The sequence below is a fragment of the Hyperolius riggenbachi genome, chromosome 12, assembly GCF_040937935.1.
Source record: "Hyperolius riggenbachi isolate aHypRig1 chromosome 12, aHypRig1.pri, whole genome shotgun sequence".
Lineage (NCBI taxonomy): Eukaryota > Metazoa > Chordata > Amphibia > Anura > Hyperoliidae > Hyperolius > Hyperolius riggenbachi.
The window spans coordinates 220015676-220038305 of NC_090657.1; the positions used below are offsets into that span (position 1 = coordinate 220015676).

The following is a 22630-nucleotide window of genomic DNA, read 5'->3' on the forward strand; positions in this document are numbered from 1 at the left end:
GAAGGAAGAATGAGAGGGGCGGGCAGAGGCGGCGATGCACCGCGATTGACCTCAGGAGGAGCAGAGCTGAAGCTGAAAGCTCTGCCCCTTCCAGGAAATACCGGCAAATTGCCCCCCTGGCGATTTGGGGGCTCTGCAGCCCTCGTTTTGCGGCGGGGACGCGGCGGATTACTTGTAATGGGAGCACTGAAGCGAACTATAAGGTAAAAAAAGGAAAAATACTGCGCTTCAGTTTGCATTTGATTTTGAAATAAAAATCAATGCAAGGGGGGGGGGGGGGGAAGTCGCGTGGGAGCTGCTGTGTCGAGATCTGCTGATTGATTGATTCTCTTATGCGGCCCAGCCTCATCCTAACTTTGCCTCCTGGGGCCCCCAGGTAAATTGAGTTTGAGACCCATGGATTAGATGGACAGCATTTGTGAACAGCAGTTTTCAGATCTTGCCACAGATTCTCGATTGACTTTAGATCTGGACTTTGACTGGGCCATTCTAACACATAGATATGTTTTGTTTTAAACCATTCCATTGTTGCCCTGCCTTTATGTTTAGGGTCATTGTCCTGCTGGAAGGTGAACCTCCGCCCCAGTCTCAAGTCTTTTGCAGTCTCCAAGAGGTTTTCTTCCAAGATTGCCCTGTATTTGGCTCCATCCATCTTCCCATCAACTCTGACCAGCTTCCCTGTCCTTGCTGAAGAGATGCACCCCCCCAGCATGATGCTGCCACCACCATATTTGACAGTGGGGATGGTGTATTCAGAGTGATGTGCAGTGTTAGCTTTCTGCCACACAGCGTTTTGCAGTTTCCATTTTGGTCTCATCTGATCAGAGCACCTTCAACATATTTGCTGTGTCTCCCACATGGCTTGTGGCAAACTGCAAACGGGACTTCTGTTAACAATGCCTTTCTTGCCACTCTTCCATAAAGGCCAACTTTGTGCAGTGCACGACTAATGGTTGTCCTATAGACAGATTTCCCCACCTGAGCTGTAGATTTCTGCAGGTCGTCCAGAGTCACCATAGGCCTATTCGCTGCATTTCTGATCAGCGCTCTCCTTGTTCGGCCTGTGCGTTTAGGTGGACGGCCTTGTCTTGGTAGGTTTACAGTTGTGCCGTACTCCTTCCATTTCTGAACGATCGCTTGAACAGAGCTCCGTGGGATGTTCAAGGCTTTGGAAATCTTTTTGTAGCCTAAGCCTGCTTTACATTTCTCAATAACTTTATTTCTGACCTGTCTGGTGTGTTCTTTGGATTTCATGGTGTTGTTGCTGCCGATATTCTCTTATACAACCTCTGAGGTCGTCACGGAGCAGCTGTATTTGTACTGACATTAGATTACACACAGGTGCACTCTATTTAGTCATTAGCACTCATCAGGCAATGTCTATGGCCTATGGGCAACTGACTGCACTCAGACCAAAGGGGGCTGAATAATTATGCACATCCCACTTTGCAGTTATTTGCTGGTGCATTACTGTACATTACTGGTGCTTTAATGTATGTGGTACCCAGTATATAACAGTATATAGGTGATTGACTGGTTGGCTTGGTCAACTCTCCCTAAGTGGACTGGTCAGCTCTTCTTGTCTACCTGTTTATCAGAGCGGTATGGAAGAATAGATTGCGCTGTACCCATAAAACACGACTCTTTCGCCCGTCTGGCCAACCCAACCCTTTTATCCTATTTACCTCTTTTTCTGCCCCTCAGATCTCGCACAAGTGCGCCTGCACCGCTTCACTACAGTCCTCAGCAGCGAGATCTGAGAGATGGTAACAGGATAGGACATATCACCCGGCATCAATGACACCCGGCATATAAGACGACCCCTGACTTTTCAGAAGATTTTCAAGGGTTAAAAAGTAGTCTTATACAGTAGTATAGTATGACATACCCCAGTATAAGGACAGTATAAGGACAGTAATTGTCGGTGTGCAGGCACCTTCATACTGGTCACCCGGGCGGGGGGGGGGGGGGGCAGGATCTTGTGCCTCTATAGTACATACTATAATAGGTTGACTCCTATTTTTGTCTTTGAGGTTCCCTCATTAGTCTACAGCAGGGGTTCCCAAACTTTTTAGGTCAAGGGCCATATCGCCGTTCTTGACAGTGCTGGGGGCCAAACTAGCGAAATGAAACAATTTTTGCTGACTGCCATTAGCTCCACTATGCCTGTGACATTTTGTCAAAGAAAATATTACCACGGGAAATAACCCATATACAGTGAGCCGTTAGAATGTCCCTTTCAATATGCAGTGGCAGCTGCACATCAGAGGCTCTAACTGCTGCTGGCACAGTGGCAGCTGCTAATCAGTGGCTGTTACTGCTGCTGGCACAGTGGCAGCTGCTAATCAGTGGCTATTACTGCTGCTGGCATAGTGGCAGCTGCTAATCAGTGGCTGTTACTGCTGCTGGCACAGTGGCAGCTGCTAATCAGTGGCTGTTACTGCTGCTGGCACAGTGGCAGCTGCTAATCAGTGGCTATTACTGCTGCTGGCATAGTGGCAGCTGCTAATCAGTGGCTGTTACTGCTGCTGGCACAGTGGCAGCTGCTAATCAGTGGCTATTACTGCTGCTGGCATAGTGGCAGCTGCTAATCAGTGGCTATTACTGCTGCTGGAATAGTGGCAGCTGCTAATCAGTGGCTGTTACTGCTGCTGGCACAGTGGCAGCTGCTTATCAGTGGCTGTTAAGCTACATACTCACGCAGGACAATTGTCCCCCGTAGCATGCGCGCACGCGAACAGAGAGCGACAGCTCCCTGCCGGCGACAGCTGTCCACACGTCTCGCCAGAAAGGCAGAGACGTGGCGGAAGCTGTTTGTGAATGGAGCATCCGACGGCCGGATGCTCAATTCACTTGCGTAGGTCTCCTGTCGCTAGCCCGTGTACTCACGCGGGACTAGCGACAGTTCCGGCAAAGTTGCGGCCAAGCTGTAGCCGGCGATAGAACATGTTCAATCGCCTGGCGACAGCTCCGACGGGCGACCGGGGCGCGCGCATTATACACACGGGCGACCTGTCGCCGCAACACGCGCGTGTCACGTGTTGCGGCGACGCCCGTACCCCGTGTGTATGGGCCTTTACTGCTGCTAGCACAGTGGCAGCTGCTAATCAGTGGCTGTTATTGATGTTACCACAGTGGCAGCTGTACATCAGAGGCTCTAACTGCTGCTGGCACAGTGGCAGCTGCTAATCAGTGGCTGTTATTGATGCTACCACAGTGGCAGCTGCTCATCAGAGGCTCTAACTGCTGCTGGCACAGTGGCAGCTGCTTATCAGTGGCTATTACTGCTGCTGACACAGTGGTGGCTGCTAATCAGTGGCTGTTACTGCTGCTAGCACAGTGGCAGCTGCTAATCAGTGGCTGTTACTGCTGCTGGCACAGTGGCAGCTGCTAATCAGTGGCTGTTACTGCTGCTTGCACAGTGGCAGCTGCTAGTCAGTGGCTGTTACTGCTGCTGGCACAGTGGCAGCTGCTACTCAGCGGCTGTTACTGCTGCTAACATAGTGGCGGCTGCTAATCAGTGGCTGTTACTGCTGCTGGCACAGTGGGGGTTGCTAATCAGTGCTTATTACTGCTGCTGGCATAGTGGCAGCTGCTAATCAGTGGCTGTTACTGTTGCTGGCATAGTGGCAGCTGCTAATTAGTGGCTGTTACTGCTGCTGGCACAGTGGGGGCTGCTAATCAGTGCTTGTTGCTGCTGCTGGCACAGTGGCAACTGCTAATCAGTGGTTGTTACTGCTGCTGGCACTGTGGCAACTGCTAATCAGTGGCTGTTACTGCTGCTGGCACAGTGGGGGCTGCTAATCAGTTGCTGTTACTGCTGCTGGCACAGTGGGGGCTGCTAATCAGTGCTTGTTACTGCTGCTGGCACAGTGGCGGCTGCTAATCAGTGGCTGTTACTGCTGCTGGCACAGTGGCAGCTGCTACTCAGCGGCTGTTACTGCTGCTAACATAGTGGCGGCTGCTAATCAGTGGCTGTTACTGCTGCTGGCACAGTGGGGGTTGCTAATCAGTGCTTATTACTGCTGCTGGCATAGTGGCAGCTGCTAATCAGTGGCTGTTACTGTTGCTGGCATAGTGGCAGCTGCTAATTAGTGGCTGTTACTGCTGCTGGCACAGTGGGGGCTGCTAATCAGTGCTTGTTGCTGCTGCTGGCACAGTGGCAACTGCTAATCAGTGGTTGTTACTGCTGCTGGCACTGTGGCAACTGCTAATCAGTGGCTGTTACTGCTGCTGGCACAGTGGGGGCTGCTAATCAGTTGCTGTTACTGCTGCTGGCACAGTGGGGGCTGCTAATCAGTGCTTGTTACTGCTGCTGGCACAGTGGCGGCTGCTAATCAGTGGCTGTTACTGCTGCTGGCACAGTGGGGGCTGCTAATCAGTGGTTGTTACTGCTGCTGGCACAGTGGTGGCTGCTAATCAGTGGCTGTTACTACTGCTGGCACAGTGGGGGCTGCTAATCAGTAGATGTTACTGCTGCTGGCACAGTGGGGGCTGCTAATCAGTGGCTGTTACTGCTGTTGGCATTCTGGCGGCTGCTAATCAGTGGCTGTTACTGATGCTAGCACAGTGGCAGCTGCACCTCAGAGGCTCTAACTGCTGCTGGCACAGTGGCAGCTGCTAATCAGTGGCTTTTACTGCTGCTGACACAGTGGCGGCTGCTAATCAGTAGTTGTTACTGCTGCTGGCACAGTGGGGGCTGCTAATCAGTGGCTGTTACTGCTGCTAGCACAGTGGCAGCTGCTAATCAGTGGCTGTTACTGCTGCTAGCACAGTGGCAGCTGCTAATCAGTGGCTGTTACTGCTGCTGGCACAGTGGGGGCTGCTAATCAGTAGTTGTTACTGCTGCTGGCACAGTGGGGGCTGCTAATCAGTGGCTGTTACTGCTGCTGGCACAGTGGCGGCTGCTAATCAGTGGCTATTACTGCTGCTGGCACAGTGGGGACTGCTAATCAGTGGCTGTTACTTCTGCTGGCACAGTGGGGGCTGCTAATTAGTGGTTGTTACCAGGGGCGTCGCTAGCCCTGTTTTAGGGGGGCACGTGCCCCCAATCTTTCCTGGGGTGCCACGGATCTCCCGGCCGCCGCTGCCCCCTCTGTCAGCGGCTCCCTCCAGCCGCCGCCGCCGCGTCTCAGACCTCAGGATCAGGCGGCGAGCCGGCGACCAATCGTGCGGGCGCTAGGACCCAGCGCCCGCACTGATATGCGGAAGTGACATCACTTCCGCATATCGAGCGGGTGCGTCCAGCGCCAGCTCGTACATCTGGTCGGGTCGCCGCTGATCCTGAGGTCTGCTGAGAGGTAGGGGGGGGAGCAGCGGCGGCTAGAGAGGGGGCCTCCCTGTCACTCACTCACTCCCTAACGGGGCTCCCTGTCACTCACTCACTCACTCCCTAAAGGGGCTCCCCTGGCACGCACTCACTCCCTAAAGGGGCTCCCTGGCACGCACTCACTCCCTAAAGGGGCTCCCTGGCACGCACTCACTCCCTAAAGGGGCTCCCTGGCACTCACTCCCTAAAGGGGCTCCCCTGGCACGCACCCACTCCCTAAAGGGGCTCCCTGGCACGCACTCACTCCCTAAAGGGGCTCCCTGGCACGCACTCACTCCCTAAAGGGGCTCCCTGGCACGCACTCACTCACTAAAGGGGCTCCCTGTCACTCACTCCCTAAAGGGGCTCCCTGGCACTTACTCACTCCCTAAAGGGGCTCCCCTGGCACTCACTCACTCCCTAAAGGGGCTCCCCTGGCACTCACTCACTCCCTAAAGGGGCTCCCCTGGCACTCACTCACTCCCTAAAGGGGCTCCCCTGGCACGCACTCACTCCCTAAAGGGGCTCCCCTGGCATGCACCCACTCCCTAAAGGGGCTCCCTGGCACGCACCCACTCCCTAAAGGGGCTCCCCTGGCACTCACTCACTCCCTAAAGGGGCTCCCCTGGCACTCACTCACTCCCTAAAGGGGCTCCCCTGGCACTCACTCACTCCCTAAAAGGGCTCCCCTGGCACTCACTCACTCCCTAAAGGGGCTCCCCTGGCATGCACCCACTCCCTAAAGGGGCTCCCTGGCACGCACCCACTCCCTAAAGGGGCTCCCTGGCACGCACTCACTAAAGGGGCTCCCTGGCACGCACTCACTCACTAAAGGGGCTCCCTGGCACGCACTCACTCACTAAAGGGGCTCCCTGGCACTCACTCACTCCCTAAAGGGGCTCCCCTGGCACTCACTCACTCCCTAAAGGGGCTCCCCTGGCACGCACCCACTCCCTAAAGGGGCTCCCTGGCACGCACCCACTCCCTAAAGGGGCTCCCTGGCACGCACTCACTAAAGGGGCTCCCTGGCACGCACTCACTCCCTAAAGGGCCTCCCTGTCACTCACTCACTCCCTAAAGGGGCTCCCTGTCACTCACTCACTCCCTAAAGAGGACCCCTGTCACTCACTCACTGCCTAAAGGGGCTCCCTGTCACTCACTCACTGCCTAAAGGGGCTCCCTGTCACTCACTCACTGCCTAAAGGGGCTCCCTGTCACTCACTCACTGCCTAAAGGGGCTCCCTGTCACTCACTCACTGCCTAAAGGGGCTCCCTGTCACTCACTCACTGCCTAAAGGGGCTCCCTGGCACTCACTCACTGCCTAAAGGGGCTCCCTGGCACTCACTCACTGCCTAAAGGGGCTCCCTGGCACTCACTCACTGCCTAAAGGGGCTCCCTGGCACTCACTCACTGCCTAAAGGGGCTTCCTGGCACTCACTCACTGCCTAAAGGGGCTCCCTGGCACTCACTCACTACCTAAAGGTGCTCCCTGTCACTCACTATCGGGGTCCCTGTCACTCACTACCTAACTGGAGGCGCCTGTCACTCACTAGCTAACCTGGGGGTCCCTGTCACTCACTACCTAACTTGGGGGGGCTACCATATTAAGGGGGCATTCTGCCTATTTATGTGAAATGCTGTCTATTTATGTGCCTCATGACTGCTGAATGTGTCTTGTTGGGAGCCTTATGATTTGTTGGGGGCCTCATGATTGCTGAATTTGTCTTGTTGGGGGCCTCATGATTTGTTGGGGGCCTCATGATTGCTGAATTTGTCTTGTTGGGGGCCTCATGATTGCTGAATTTGTCTTGTTGGGGGCCTCATGATTTGTTGGAGGCCTCATGATTGCTGAATTTGTCTTGTTGGGGGCCTCCTGATTTGTTGGGGGCCTCATGATTGCTGAATATGTCTTGTTGGGGGTCACATGATTGCTAACTGCGAGACTATGGGAAAAGCTGAATCCTTATCATATGAGACAATAGCATTAAACCTACTTTTTTAGCGTTTTAAAACAGAAAATAAAACTGGGAGGTTCTAAAAAATTGAATACATTTTTCAGGAGTAGGATGGATGAAATTGTTTATCTTCACAGTTTATTTTCAACTTGGATTTTCCATAATGTTCATGTATGAGTTAAAACGTTTGTACAGTATTTAGTTTAAATTGCTGTTGCCACTTTGCGATAGATACCGGTAAGTGACTTTTGGATTGCAGTTTGGGCACTCGGCCTCCAAAAGGTTCGCCACCACTGTCCTAATCTGATGTCCCACCATTGCTAGGTTCATGTAAATTTGTCTCCACCCGTTACCACACCTATATTCTGGTCTATGGCCCACCCATTTTTTGGTGCGGCGCGATAAGCACGCCACACAACGTGATCGTCATATTTTTGGCACGCTAGCTGCAGTGTGCTGAATTCTGCTGCCTACAGTATGTACAGTATACGCTGTTCTCTAGTGCTTGCACTGTGTGCTGATTTACCTCCAGTGTGTACAGTGTAAGGTGTTACTCTGTGCCTTTATTGATTGTAAACCAGCTGTATTGTATGCTGATCCCTGCTACTTTCAGTATGTACAGTATTAGCTGTAAAGCCTGGTACACACATACAATTTTGATTAGCCAATTTTAGCTCTGTTCATAAAATTCATTGTCTGTTGGCCCACTTACTGCACGGGGGTGGGAAATTGGGGGTCAGTGATTGACCAATCAAAATTGTATGTGCGTATACATCTTTGATCTATGCCTATACTGATTGTAAATGATCGAAATAAAGGACAGGGGGCTCCGTCCAATATTTCGATGGGCAGGCCCGTTATCCGTAGCTTACACCGCTGCTAAGTTCATGTACATTTGGCCCCACCCATGGCCACGCCCACTCACCGCATGGCCACGCCCATTTTTTGCCGCGGCGCGCTGGCCGCGCCGCATGTGCCTCCCCTCCTGGTGCCCACAGGTGCCACTGATCTCCAGGGACCCTAGAAACGCCCCTGGTTGTTACTGCTGTTGGCATTCTGGTGGCTGCTAATCAGTGGCTGTTACTGCTGCTGGCACAGTGGGGGCTGCTAATCAGTGGCTGTTTTTGGTGCTGGTACAGTGGCAGCTGCTATTCAGTGGCTGTTACTGCTGCTGGCACAGTGGGGGCTGCTAATCAGTGGCTGTTACTGCTGCTGGCACAGTGGCAGCTGCTAATCAGTGGCTGTTACTGCTGCTGGCACAGTGGCAGCTGCTAATCAGTGGTTGCTACTGCTGCTGGCATTCTGGCAGCTGCTCATCAGTGGCTGCTACTGCTGCTGGCATTCTGGCAGCTGCTCATCAGTGGCTGCTACTGCTACAATGGTGGCTGATAACCTACAGGCGAGCAAAGGGGGTGGCAGAGTGAGTGGGGACACAAGGTGGCCCCTGCATGTGGCATCACAGCTACGGCCTGCGGGTAACATGTTATTAACAACTGTACAGAGCTTTGGGGGCCACTAGAAAAGGTTCAGCAGGCCACATTTGGCCCCACGTCAGACTTTGGACAAGCCTGGTCTACAGCAAGTACCGTAAGCCTGAGTTCACAAAACACCAATTAACAAGCAGTGCTGTCAAAGTGCCCCACCTTGTGGAGGCTGCAAGTATCTGCAATAAACAGATTCATTTCAGTGCATCTATAGGTTCCTTAACCCTGATATCTCCCTTACTTAAGAAATAATCCCTGTTTAATGAACATGAGAGCCTGTACAAAGGGCCGGGACAAGGTCCACCACCAAAAGAGGCTGAGCTGTCCAAGTGCGCCCCCCCAGTGCTCCCTACTTTAAAGTAACAATAAATTATGCACAATAAAACAGTATTTTTTCACAGGAAAACAGATTTATATAAATTAACTGTTAACAAGTGACACCAACATTTTTTTTATATTACACAGACTCTTTTTATATTTGTTTATATTACACAGAGTTACACAGACTCTCTAAATACATACAGGGTGCATTTTTCCTTCTGTCCTGCGCAAGAGTTCAGGGCCTCTTTAAAGGGAGACTTAACTACTTTGGCCTCCTGGACGTACTAGCTACGCCCAGGAGACCATGTGCGCGTCCGCGCGCTCCAGCGGCCGATCACGCGTGTGCACGCATGCTCCCGGCCGCGGTTCGTTAGCCTGGCAATCAGTGAATCGGGCTATGGTGCCCAATCACTGATTCCTCTCCCCCGCTGAAAAAGCGACAGCTTCTCTCAGAAGCTTCGCTTTTTCTGGCTGTTGCGTCCCCCATACGTCTCTCTAAGCGTATGTTACGCTTAGAGTGACGTCATGTAAACAAACTCATGGCCGCCATCTTGTGGCCAAAAAGTAAAACTACAACTAAAAGTGAAAAAAAATAAAACTCAAGACACATTTACATTATAAAACTATGGCTTACATCCCACCCTCCCAAAAATACCCAAATAAAATGTTTAATACAAAAAAAAACAAAAAAACATTACAATAAAAAAAAACATGTAAATATTTACCTAAGGGTCTAAACTTTTTAAATATCAATGTAAAGATGAAATATTTCTAAAAAAATTTTATTTTAAACTTGTAAATAGCGATAGATGCAAAACGGAAAAAATGCACCTTTATTTCCAAATAAAATATTGTCGCCATACATTGTGATAGGGACATAATTTTAACGGTGTAATAACCAAGACATATGGGCAAATACAATACATGAGTTTTAATTATGGAGGCATGTATTATTTTAAAACTATAATGGCTGAAAACTGAGAAATAATGATTTTTTTTCCGTTTTTTTCTTATTCTTCCTGTTAAAATGCATTTACAGTAAAGTGGCTCTTAGCAAAATGTACCCCCCAAAGAAAGCCTAATTGGTGGCGGAAAAAACAAGATATAGATCAGTTCATTGTGATAAGTAGTGATAAAGTTATAGGCTAATGAATGGGAGGTGAACATTGCTCAGATGCATAAAGTGAAAACGACTGAAGGCTGAAGTGGTTAAAGTACCCCTGACATTGCTGTAAAATAAAATACTTTTCATGTAATTTTATTTGCTGTGCTGTGACATAAATCACAGCACCATCATCTCCCTTTAGCACCCCCCTGTCCCCCCTTCTGCTCAGTCGAAATATTTCGATTTAAGCAGGTCGTTTGATGATGGGCAGGCGGGGAGGAAGTGTCAGTACTTTAGCTCAGAACGATAGTGTGCTAATACAGCTATTCTCACTATCGTTCTGAGCTAGATTACCTCAAGACTGCACACAGCACAGCTCCCCAGCACACTGGGAGGATAGGAACTATTAGCAGCGAGTAGGGTGGGCATTCCTGATGACGCGCAGAGAGGAGGACGTACTGACACTTCCTCCCTGCCCATGAGCGAGCTCTGCATTATGTCTAATGGGGGGGGGGGGGGGCTGGGGGGCGGTGCTAAAGGGGGAGGATGGTGCTGTGACACCCAGCAAACAAAGCAAAGCATTAAAAACATTTCATTTAAAACAAGGTCGGGGGTATAAATAATAAGTTAAACTTACCTGTGGCTTCTCGCAGCCCCCAGCACTCCTGCTGTGCCCACAACACATCAGTCAAAGTCCTCCTGGCCAGCAGCAGCGACCACCACAAAGCTGGCTGGTTGCCGCCAGTCGGCAAGCTATGCGCACTCGGCCAGCTTAGCAGAAGTCACCGTTGCTGGCCAGAGGGACTTGGACCAGTGTCATAGGCACAGCATTGGAGGACTCCAGGTTATGGCAAAAAGCTCAATGTAAGTTAAACTCATTTTTTTTAACCAAACTTTAAATGTATTTAAAGGCAGGCAGCATAATAATCTGCCACATGTGTCTATAGGTGCAGAATGAATGATATACTATATCCACAAACATACTTATTCTGCTGCACCTATATACGCATGTGACAGACACTATGCTGCTTGCAGGCAGAACTTAACCAACCAACCATGCAGTCACTGACACACTGTTAAGAATCAGGATCAACTGCTACTACTCACTGGCCTCAGTTCACGGAGCTTTATCAAACACTTTATCAAACGTTTGATAAACGCTTGATAATTTACCTCATGGCTAAAATCTAATTTTGAATTCACTAAGGTGTTATATATTTATCGAATGTTTTACCGATAAAACGTTCAATAAATATATAACACCTTAGTGAATTCAAAATTAGATTTTACCCATGAGGTAAATTATCAAACGTTTGATAAAGTGTTTGATAAAGCTCCGTGAATTAAGGGCACTGTCTGTAAAGGTGTAACTTTATTTGAATGGCTGCGGGTGCCAGCCCAGACCAGTCCCGACTAAGTACAGCCAGCCCAGCCAGAAGACGCCTGCGAGGGACGTTAGTGAGAAGAAGATGGGCGGGGCGGGTTCACGCCAGACAAACACCAGCCACAGCCAGCCAGCGTCAAGAGAAGGGGGTGGGCGGGACCTCGCGCGAGAGCCACCAGGAAGCGTCAGCCACAGTAAGCATAGGCTTACGTGAGCTGCACGCTTACAAACATTGTAACATGCCCGGCGGCAGAGGGAGAGAGCAGGGGGCGGCGCCGGCGTTATCGACACCATGGCAACACATGATTGAACTGAGAATTATTAGCGGTAAATAGCGGGCGCCGGGCGGACACAGTTAATGATAAATCCGATACAGCTGCGCCCATCAATGAGCTCACTGACCAGCGCCCCGAGGCTCTAGCCTTGCCAGCCTATGTCTCGGCCCGGCCCTGCCTGTACAGGACGCTTAAAATGTACCTGTAGTGAAAAAAGTGCTTCAAAAGGGTACTCAGTGGGCTGTTCCAGAGGCTCCTCACTCCTGAGGTAAGTATCTAACTTTCTCTTTTAAAAACCTCACAGGTTTGCTTTAAAGTGAACCAGAGAAGAAAATAAACTAATGAGATAAACAATTGGATCTGTCCTACTCCTAAAAATGACTCTTTTAGATATCTCAAGGTTTTATTTTATGTATAAACATTTACAAAGCAGATATAAAGGGAACCAGAGACGAAGCACCCTCATGTATTTTACCATATATATCAGTGGGAACATTAGAGAAAATACCTACCCTGCTCTCTGTTTCATTCTTCACTGCTTAGCTTGCTTCTAATCAGCCCTGATAAAATCCCCGACTGAGCAGTCAGTCTGGCTTTGTTCAGGAATATTTATAGCTCAGTCTGTGTTCTCTCATGTCTTTTCAAGCCCAAGCCTGCCCCCTGCTGGCTCTGCTATAATGACTCAGCTATAATGATTCCTGAGCAAAGCTAGACTGAATGCTCCGTCTGGGAATTGATCAGGGCTGTTAAGAAGCAGGCTGAGCAGTGAAGAATGAAACAGAGAGCAGGGTAGGTGTTTTCTCTACTGATATGTATGGTAAAATACATGAGGGTGCTTCATCTTTTCACTTTAATGTTTTATAGTCTCTGCTCAATTGCAGTGTCTCAAGAGTCCCAAAGTGAAAATACATGACCTTTTGATCTTTTCCCCTTACAGTAAAAAGCCCAGGTATCTGCTTAGGAAAATGTTTTATAGCTGTTGTTAGCAGTGAGCCCACTGAGTCCTGACTGGAGAAAAACTGTCAGTTCCATAGCTAATTATAAACTCTTTCAGGCAGGGAAAAAGAAAAGGAGCACAACATAAGTGTCTGTATGCTTGCCACTGTATATGCACGTCTATTTCATCATGTCACATGTCCTCTCTGGTACACTTTAAGCTGGGTACACACATGAGATAAAAGTCCGTGCAAACCAAGGAATGAATCTGCCACATACGTTTGTCAGGAAGGTTTGGACGACGGATCGTTCTAACGATGCTGTACACATGCAAATGCTCAGTTCACACAAAAGACTACCTTTTGTAGTCTGTTTAATTGCGTTCTTCTTGTTTACACATGTGCTGTGCACACAAACGTTAAAGAGACTCTGTAACAAATTTTTCAGCCTTAGTTCTTCTATCCTATAAGTTCCTATGCCTGTTCTAATCTGCTCTGGCTTACTGCAGTCTTTCCTAACTGCACTGTCTCTGTAATAAATCAATGTATCTTTCCTCTGTCCTGTTTGTCGGGCTAAAGCTTGATTGTGTGGAATGTGCAGGGCTGCTTGTGATTGGTAGAAGCGATACACACCCTCTGCAGGCCCCCTGCATACTCTGAATGACTCATACACTATGCTTAGCTGAGCCTATTAGAAGCTGGTTAGTTTGTTTGTAAACACTGCCTAAAACTGTTAATTACAAGCCAGGATTGCAGCAGAGAGTGGCAGAAACAGCACAGAGGGGCACAGGAGAAAATAATGAATAGAATGGTATGCTTTTTATTGTAAGAATATTAGAGTACAGATTCTCTTTAAGAAATATCTGGCGATCTCATACACATCTAGTTTAACAAATAATCGTCTGCAGACCGGATCCAGTGCAATGGATTTGAAAGATTGAGAGACATATCTTTCATCAATATCTTTGGAGGTCTTTTGTAAACTTTTTTTTTACAGTGGTTAACTGCCGATCGGTTAGTGATCTTCTGTTTTCCAAAGACATTTATCTCACATGTGTAGGCAGCTTTACAGTTTATCTGAACTCAGAGAGACTTTTGCAGACAAAGGCGATGCGCACGTTTTTGACAGTTACAAACAGTTCTTTGCTACTTTGTGATTTTTTTTATTTTTTAGAAGGTTATGACCTTTTTCACTGATGACTTCTATAGTGCAGAGTTGTGAATGTGAACAGTGCTGAGCGATTGCTTGACCTTGCTATGTAAACACTTTTGCCTCATCCATTCCACCGACAGGATACAAATCCCAGGTACACAACAGGAAAACAAAGTACAAGGCACTTTTTCCTGTGATTCTTCAAATCTGGTATATACTGTATGATAATGTGGGCAAAATGCCCCAAATGAATATATGTGGGAGAAACAAGACAAACTATGTGAGTGTATGAACTAGCACAGATTTACCATTAACAGCAAAAAAAACAAACAAATATACTGATCTCCCAGTGTCCACACATTTCTGCTCACATGGACACAGTTTAAGTGATCTTCTCATCACTGTATTACTGGGTGGCTTTAAATCGCACAAAGAAAGAATAACAAGACTAACATGAGAGCCAACATGTATACATTGGTTAAAAACTGTAGATGAAGGTTTAAACAAGGATTACAATTTCTTGTGCAGATACAATGGGTTTTAAATGTCATTATTCTTTTTAATTCTTGTGTGTAACGATTGGCGTCAGCAACACAGATTTTTCTGATTATTGGTGATCTGCAGAATCACCAATAATACAGATGCTATACCTGATTATGTGGTGACCTGCAGAATCACCAATAATACTAGTATAGCCAGACACAGGACAACCAATGTGGAATTGTGTTTTGGTGCGACAGTAATGAAAGAGGAGATATCCCGAGAAGCAGGAGATTCAGACAATACTGCAGCCAAGAATCCCCTGAGGGGCAGGGAATTCAGACTGCACTGCAGCCAGTGATCACCTGAGGAGCGGGAACCACTGACTGTACTGCAGCCAGTGGACACCTGAGGAGCAGGGACCACTGACTGCGCTGCAAGGATGATCACCTGAGAAGCAGGTGATTAAGACTATACTACAGCCAGGGATCCCCTGAGGAGCAGCGGATTCAGACTGTACTGCAGCCAGTGGACACCTGAGGAGCAGGGACCACTGACTGAGCTGCAAGGATGATCACCCGAGGAATGGGTGATTAAGACTCTACTGCAGCTATCAGACACTTGAGGAGCAAGTGTTGCAGACAGTGCTGCAAAGACTGATCACCTAGGGAGTAGGTGACAGCTCTCAGAAATTCCTCACTAGTGGCTAGACCCACTAGTGAGGATAGGAAGGTCAGACAAGCAGGGTCAGCATCGTACGGACAGATAAGGTTCAGAGACGGAAGACTGATTCAGAGTAAAGTACAGGCAGTGTCGGCAACAGTAATCAGATAGGCAGACGTACCAAATCAGCAAACAGGAGAGTAGTCAGGAAAGCAGAAGATCATAACAGATAAATAGTAGCAATATAGCAATATCCTAGTCTAGGTGTGAAGTCCTTGGTTTCAACACCTGGGATCTAGACTGAAGAATAGTACACAGATATCACAATGCAATAAGTACTTTAACCCTCCTGGCGGTTAATTTTTTTTGCCAAATTTTTTTTTTTGTGTTTCATGTAAAGCTACCAGAGTGGTAGCTACATGAAACACCACTAGAGGGCGCATGTGTCCCTCTAGTGCGATCGTCGCCGGCATCAATAGCAAACAGGGGAACGCGTATATAACGCGCTCCCCTGTTTGGCTTCTCCTGTCGCCATGACGACGATCGGAATGACGTCAGCCGACGTCCTGACATCAGACACCTCCGATCCAGCCCATAGCGCTGCCCGGAACTCATTGGTCCGGGCAGCGCAGGGCTCTGGCGGGGGGGCCCTCTTGCGCCGCTGCGTACGGGCGATCGCCGCAGAGCGGCGGCGATCGAGCTGTACGCGCGGCTAGCAAAGTGCTAGCTGCGCGTACAGCATTTTAAATGGAGCAAATCGCTCCACCAGGGGCTGAGATATCTTCCTGCGCGTCATAGCCCGAGCTCAGCTCGGGCTTACCGCCAGGAAGGTTAAGCTATCAACAGAAACTGGCCAAGTGTGAATTCCCAGCTCCAGCTGGTTCTAACACACTGTAAGATCTGACTAAGGTCTGAGCACTAGCACGTTAGCGTTTGCAACAGCAGACAACCAGCAACTGACAGGCAGGTCCTATATATACTCAGAGCGCTCCACAGCGCCGCCCCAGTCACTCAGCCAATCCGGAGCACTACTGGAGTCAGCTGACTCCTCTTTTACTTGCATAAAGGTCCTGTCGCTTGGCGCGCGCGCGTAGCTCTCAATCTATGTGCACTAGAAGGACCAGGCAAAGCAGCACCATGTAGCTGCGCGGCAGAGGCCGCTGGCTGACACGCGGAGATAGCTGGCATGCTGCTTGGCCATGCGGCGGTATCTCCGCTATCCTTTACATTGTGCTGGTAAGATGGTTTTTAAATTCCACAATTATTCTAAGCCTATAACAAACATTGTATGTACCCTGACCAAGTTACTTTGAAACTCTGGTTTTATGATGTCTCCACTTCACACTAAATGTGGCCACACACCACACAATTAAAAGATACGATTAAAAACCAATTCGATAAATACGATTGGTTATACTGAAAAATCGAAAGGTATTTTTTTCATTCTTTCGAAAAATCTGATCAAATTTCCCGTTTTTTTATTAGAGAAAAGAAGATTGGGGGTGTTGGATTTTTCTGATCAATTTATATGAAGAATTGAATGGTGTTTGGTAGATAGACAATTTTTTCTGAGTTTGCAATCATTTTTATCCTCACAAGTTTGCATCAGGCAGCAAAAAGTCTATAACTGGCCCTGAATAAAAGGGCCACTAACTCACAGCAGGTGTTCCCATTGCATGTGGTCGGTGATAAACTTGTCAGATATCTCTGCCTGGCTGTTGTGCCTCATTTGCTTTTGTACATAATTACAAAAAAAAAGAAAAAGATTTTGTTGATCATTTGAAAAAAAAAAAAAGATTTTACTACCCAGAACCACAAAAAAAAATCGCAAATCTGTTATCATAAACTGGACATATATACGTGTCCTGTTTGTGCCTCGATGTAGCAAACAGGACGTACAGGCGTGTCCTGGCAATCAGCGGTGGGTGCGTGGGATTGGTGAATGGGAACATGTATTCCCTAAGCCAATCAAGGTGCCTGTGAATGAATCAGAAGCCATGTTCATTCATTAAAACCAAAGTTAAAAGTAAAGTAAAAAAAGAAACACAAACACTTGTTGTGAACACAGGATAAAGTGTGTAGGGACATCTAATGGACAAATTGTAAAACTACATTAAAATAAATAAAAAAAATATATCCCCTGTAGTCATGAACCCCCTCTGCACCTCCCCCGCCCACATGTGTATGTAAGCCTTCATATTACATAAAAGTGTGAAAATTGGCCAATCAAAAGGCTAGGTCCACTCTACAGCACGACTGTGTGGCCCGCTTATTGGAACAGAAGCAATGCATCAGTTGGCATGAACATGTATGAATGGTTTACATGCCAGTTGATCCAGTGCTTTCCAATCTAATAAGTGGCCATTTACTTTGGCATAAGGTTTTCTTTATATTTATCAGAAAAATGGGGTGTGGCTTCTGATATGTAAATAGGACCCTGGCCTGCCTTTTGAAATAAGAAATTACCTCCACTTAGGCCTCGTTCACATTGCGTTCGGCTCGCGTGTCCGTCCGCGGTGGGTTTTTTTCTGCATTTTTTAAAGCGTTTCGGGCGATTTTCTAAACGTTTGCTTGTTTTTGTGGGCATTCTTGTAAGCGCTTTTGCAGAGCGCTTCCAGCTTTTGATCCAGGAAAAAAATCCGGAAAAAATAAATACAATGTTTGTTTGTTGTTTTTTTTAAACGCTCACGCAATCGCTTGCCAAAGGGATTTTGTGAGCGTTTTGCATTTCTCCTATACCTCCCATTGAGGCAAATCGCCTCAAAAATGGCCCAAGCACCGCTTTTCAAAGCAGATCGCAAACAAACCGCTCCGATATGAACTCCGCTCCGCCCGCGCTTAAAATTTTCCAAAACCGCCTATAATGTGAACAAGGCCTGAAAGCTTTCATGCGGTACTGTCTCAACAGTTGGGGGCAAGGCTTTGTGAAGGAAGAGGCGGACTTTAGGTTGCAAAAGTTGCCCTCTTGCCTTTACCGGCCAGGTATCCAAATGGCTCCTTAAAGTGAACCTGAAAGCAAAAATGAACTTGTGACATAGTGAATTGTATGTGTAGTACAGCTAAGAAATAGAACATTAGTAGCATGAAGAGAGTCTCATATTGTTTTCCAGTACAGGAAGAGTTAAAAAAAACTTCAGTTATCTAAGCAAAACAGCTTTTCTAAGCTATTCAACCCAACTTGGTTAAACGCAGTCCTGTTTTCTGAAGCACTTATAGGACCACTATCGCGAAAATTTTAAAATTTAAAATACATGTAAACACTTTCAAATAAGAAGTACTTTTCTTCTAGAGTAAAATGAGCCGTAAATTACTTTTTTCCTGTGATGCTGTCACTTACGATAGATAATAGAAATCTGACAGAACCGATGGGTTTTGGACTAGTCCATCTCCTCAAGAGAGATTCTCAGGGTTTTTTTTTAAGTTTCAAAAGCACTTAGTGAATGGCAGTTGCTCTCTCCAACTGCTAAAAAAAGTGTGCAGCGAGCAGGGAGGCTGGCCAACATCTTTATATAAACATTTTTCAGGGAAAGTCTTTATAAAGAATAGAAGGCCATGCTGAGAATCCCCCATGAAAAGATGGCCTAGTTCAAAACCTGTCAGTTATGTTCTACTATCTACTGTGACAGCAAAATAGGAAAAATTAATTTATAGGTCATTTTACTCTGGAAGAAACTGACTTCTTATTTGTATGCGTTTAACTCCACAGCCCTGTTCAGTATTATACGAAGGAGTCAGAGTCGGAGCCATTTTGGGTACCCGGAGTCGGAGTCGGAGGTTTCATAAACTGAGGAGTCGGAGTTGGATGATTTTTGTACCGACTCTGCCCTGCCATGAAGCATAATGCTAGGTACACATGATACAATTTTCGGACAGATTTACTGTCAGATCAACTATTTCCAACAGGTCCGATCGGATTTCTGATCTATTTCCGTTCACTTCTATTAAAAAAAATAAATCAGAAAATCGATCAGAAAGCAGATTGGACTTGTTGGAAATAGTCGATCAAACAGTAAACCTGTCAGAAAATTGTATTGTGTGTACCTAGCATAAGAGTTTACCTACACAATCTGTTCATAGGATTACAAATCTGTTGGTCCTCATTCTACATGGAAGTGGTAAAAGTGTTCAGTCGTTGGCCAACCAAAATTGGATCAATTATGTATCTGGCTTCAGGAGCCATTTGAATAAGTCATCTCTCATACTACATGGAGCTGGTAAAATAAAGCAGTGATTGGCCAATCAAAATTGGATGTGTGTACCACCAGGCCTTAAAGTGACACGGAATATGATCGGGGGATTATCACAGATCCTGTCAGGCAAATCAAAGTGAAATGTTTCGGCTGCTTTGTGACTCGGGTCATGGGAAATGCTCTCCTTCAATAATCATAGCCATATGAAATGACTTCTGCAACACTTGGTATGCGATGTATTCCGGACCCGTGCGTTGGGTTTGCTTGTTGTCTCCATCGGTTTGGAAACGCAGACCCCCCTCCTTCGAGTCCTACGTGGTAAAGTCTTATAATTCTTTTCTTAATCTGTTGTGCAATTGAAACCGAGCACCGTCCGCCAGAAAAAGCAAATCTCTCTTCTTAGCACCTTGGGAGCCATTTTTTTTTTGTAGCGTAAAAACTTTTTCCTTTTGCGGTTGGTTATCGTGCGTATATTTTCGGTCCTGGCTGCTGACCGAAACGACCTGATGCTAGTGACCCCTATTTAGCAAGTCGTGTTTTGACTTCCTCCGAGCGTGGCCGAAAAGCTGTCTGATCACGTCCGCAGGGCTTGTCGGGGGATCACTGTATCGGAGCCCTTTTACCCCTCCCCAAACTTGCAGCCAATTTTTGTGTCTTGCTTGTGACCCTGTGAAGCTCTGAGGAGCAGCTGCTCTCTCGATCAGTTGACCTGGTAAGCTGAGCTTCTCTTGAACTGCGGTGGGCGTCTGCGCTGTTAGATGAGATGAGAGTCCCTTAAATAGATGGGTAGGCTGAGCTATAAAAGGGGGGGTTTGGTGTGCTGCTGCTGCTTGCATTGAATTGGCCATCAGCCTTTCGGATCTGTGTTTTAAAGGGCCGAACAGCCGTCAGAAAATCGTCGGTTGGGGGGGGATTCGCCACGATTTGTGGAAGGGAGGGGGAGACGCCTAAAAACCCGATTCTGCCTTTGTGGAAATAATCTAGAAGACAGCGCTGGCGCTAAGTTCACCTTCAGCCGCCCCCAATCACGGCATCCTCAAGATGAAGCAGTACACCTCCAGGCGGCCGCGGCCGCTGAGGTCGATGAGGACGGTGCGTTTTCCCAACGATGTGGTCTTCTTGGATCATATACGGCAGGGGGACCTGGAGCAAGTCGGGAGGTTTATAAGAGCCCGCAAAGTGGTGTTGGATAAAATCTACCTAACAGGTGAGGAGCCTTAATAATCGTCCCTTTTGGAGCGCAGAGAGTGACAAGGTCTTTTGGGTCCGGTCGTGGTTTTCCCAGCTCAATAATTGCCCGTTTGGATTGGAGAGAATGACAAGTTTTTATGGTTCTGGTCGTGCTTTTCCCAGCTCAATCAATAATTGTCCCTTTTGGAGTGGAGAGAGTAACAAGCTTTTTTGTGTCTGGCTTTTTTCCACCTTATTAATTGTCCCTTTTGGAGCAGAGAGTGACAAGGATTTTTGGATCCGGTCGTGCTTTTCCCAGCAGGTACCTAAACGGTGCCGGCCATCATTTAAAAATAGCCACAAATGTTGTGCACCATGGCTGCGTCTCCAGAGGTTTGTCCACTCTTGGTCATAGTTGTAAGCTCCGGAAAGCTGGGGGTCTTCTCGCTCCACCAATGGCATGGGATTGTAGGTGGCACTTGTTTGTTTGCTTGCGAGGACTCGTTCTGCAGCTTGAAACGGTCTAGTCTTCCAGGGAAGACACGTCATGAAGGATTTGTGGTGGAACGGAGTGCATTTGTAGATGTTTTGCTTTGGATATGTTCTTTCAAAAGAGCTGGAAAGCCATGCTTGAATCTTGAAGAGGATATTGTGAATATAGTTATTTTGCCTTGTGTTGTATTGTGGTGCACGTGGCTCTTGTTCTGATTTTTGTCCCTACATTGCAGTACGTCTGGCTAGAATGAATCCCTCTTTTTCGAGGGGTCGTGAATTTATACATTTATTTCTGCCCTGGGCATTCTCAGTTGTTAGTCTCAGCTTTGTATGTCCCGCTGATCCCCATCAAGTCACCGCAGTTTCTGCTATGTACACCTTGTTGCACGATTGTTTCTATGCAGTGGCGTAGCAATAGGGTATGCAGAGGTTGTGGCCGCACCAGGGCCCCTGGACCAGAGGGGTCCTCTAGGAGCCCTCCTTCATCCATCTTATTAGCTTTGCATTGGTGATGTGCTGGTAATGATCACCTCTATATGTGCATTGCATAGTGCAGTGATCTGCAAACTTGGCTCTCCAGCTGTTAAGGAACTACAAGTCCCACAATGCATTTGCCTTTATGAATCATGACTGTGGCTGTCAGACTCCCGCAATGCATTGTGGGACTTGTAGTTTCTCAACAGCTGGAGGGCCAAGTTTGCAGATCACTGGCATAGTGCTATCCACAATAACAAACTGTTTCCCTACTCTGATTACACCTCTCTGATACTGCAGCTGTCCTTGGTAGGTTTGGGGGCTCCATTTCAATAGAGTTCTTGGGGCCCCGTGTAAAACTCACATTGGGGCCCCAAGCTCCTTAGTTACCCCACTGTTCCTATGTATGACTCTATATGCTGTGTATGTCCATTCCATCTGAGCCTCAAGAATGTACTATAGCCAGAGACGGATCATCTACAAGGCAAACCTAGGCAGTTGACTATGGCCTGGAGAGCTAGCATGTTGTATCCAGCGGAGGAGAATTTGGGCGCAGCCGGCGCCACCATAGACCGTAATAGGAATTACGGCTATAGAGTAACTTTGGCGCCGTCGGAATAACAGAGCTGAAGTTACTTTTAAAACACTGTAATTCGGCCGCCAGCAATAGCTGGAAGCTGAATTACATTATTCCCCACTATCCACATGGACCTGGAGGGGGAATAGTAATTAACGTCACCGGGACTTGTGCAGCAGCAGGGTAAGCTATACTGACTGTATCCTGTGTCCAATTCTCCCTGCGGTGATTTCACACGTACTCCTAGATAGAGTCTAGGTGCAAATGCTAGCCCCCACCAAATCTTACCTTACTAAAAAAAGATGATCAGCAGCGGTGGGCAAAAACCGCTATCCTGCTTAGGGCCTTTTCTGCAAGTAGCGCATTAATGCATTGTAAGTTATCATAGAAGCTGTGCATCCTCTGAAAATGTGTAGCTCTGGCTCTGACAGTTTACTGATAGGTGAAAAATTACAATCAGTTTCACTTTCACAGGCCCCCCCCCCCCCCCCACCAACCAAGTGGACCTGAACTCTTATACAGGACAGAAAGAAAACAAAGAGAAATGCACCCTGTGTGTATTTAGAGATTTTAGCCTGTCTAATCCCCCCTCACCTGTGACTTATCACAAGTTGTAATTTGTGTAACTTGATCTCTCAGCTGTGTCAGCTGCCTGCCACG

General features: G+C 47.6%; 1 protein-coding gene and 1 long non-coding RNA gene across 2 annotated transcripts in view; one reads left to right on the top strand and one right to left on the bottom strand.

The window, feature by feature from the left end:
• The window catches only part of LOC137541746 (uncharacterized), a 103215-nt gene that overhangs the window by 15218 nt on the left and 65367 nt on the right, over positions 1-22630 (bottom strand). The gene's annotated exons all lie outside the window — the stretch shown is intronic.
• PPP1R27 (protein phosphatase 1 regulatory subunit 27) overlaps positions 20101-22630 on the top strand; it is a 45421-nt gene continuing 42891 nt past the window's right edge. The window contains exon 1 of the mRNA XM_068264237.1: positions 20101-20461. Within this exon, the coding sequence (XP_068120338.1) occupies positions 20296-20461 (166 nt within the window). The 5' untranslated portion in view covers positions 20101-20295. The remainder of the gene's footprint in view (positions 20462-22630) is intronic.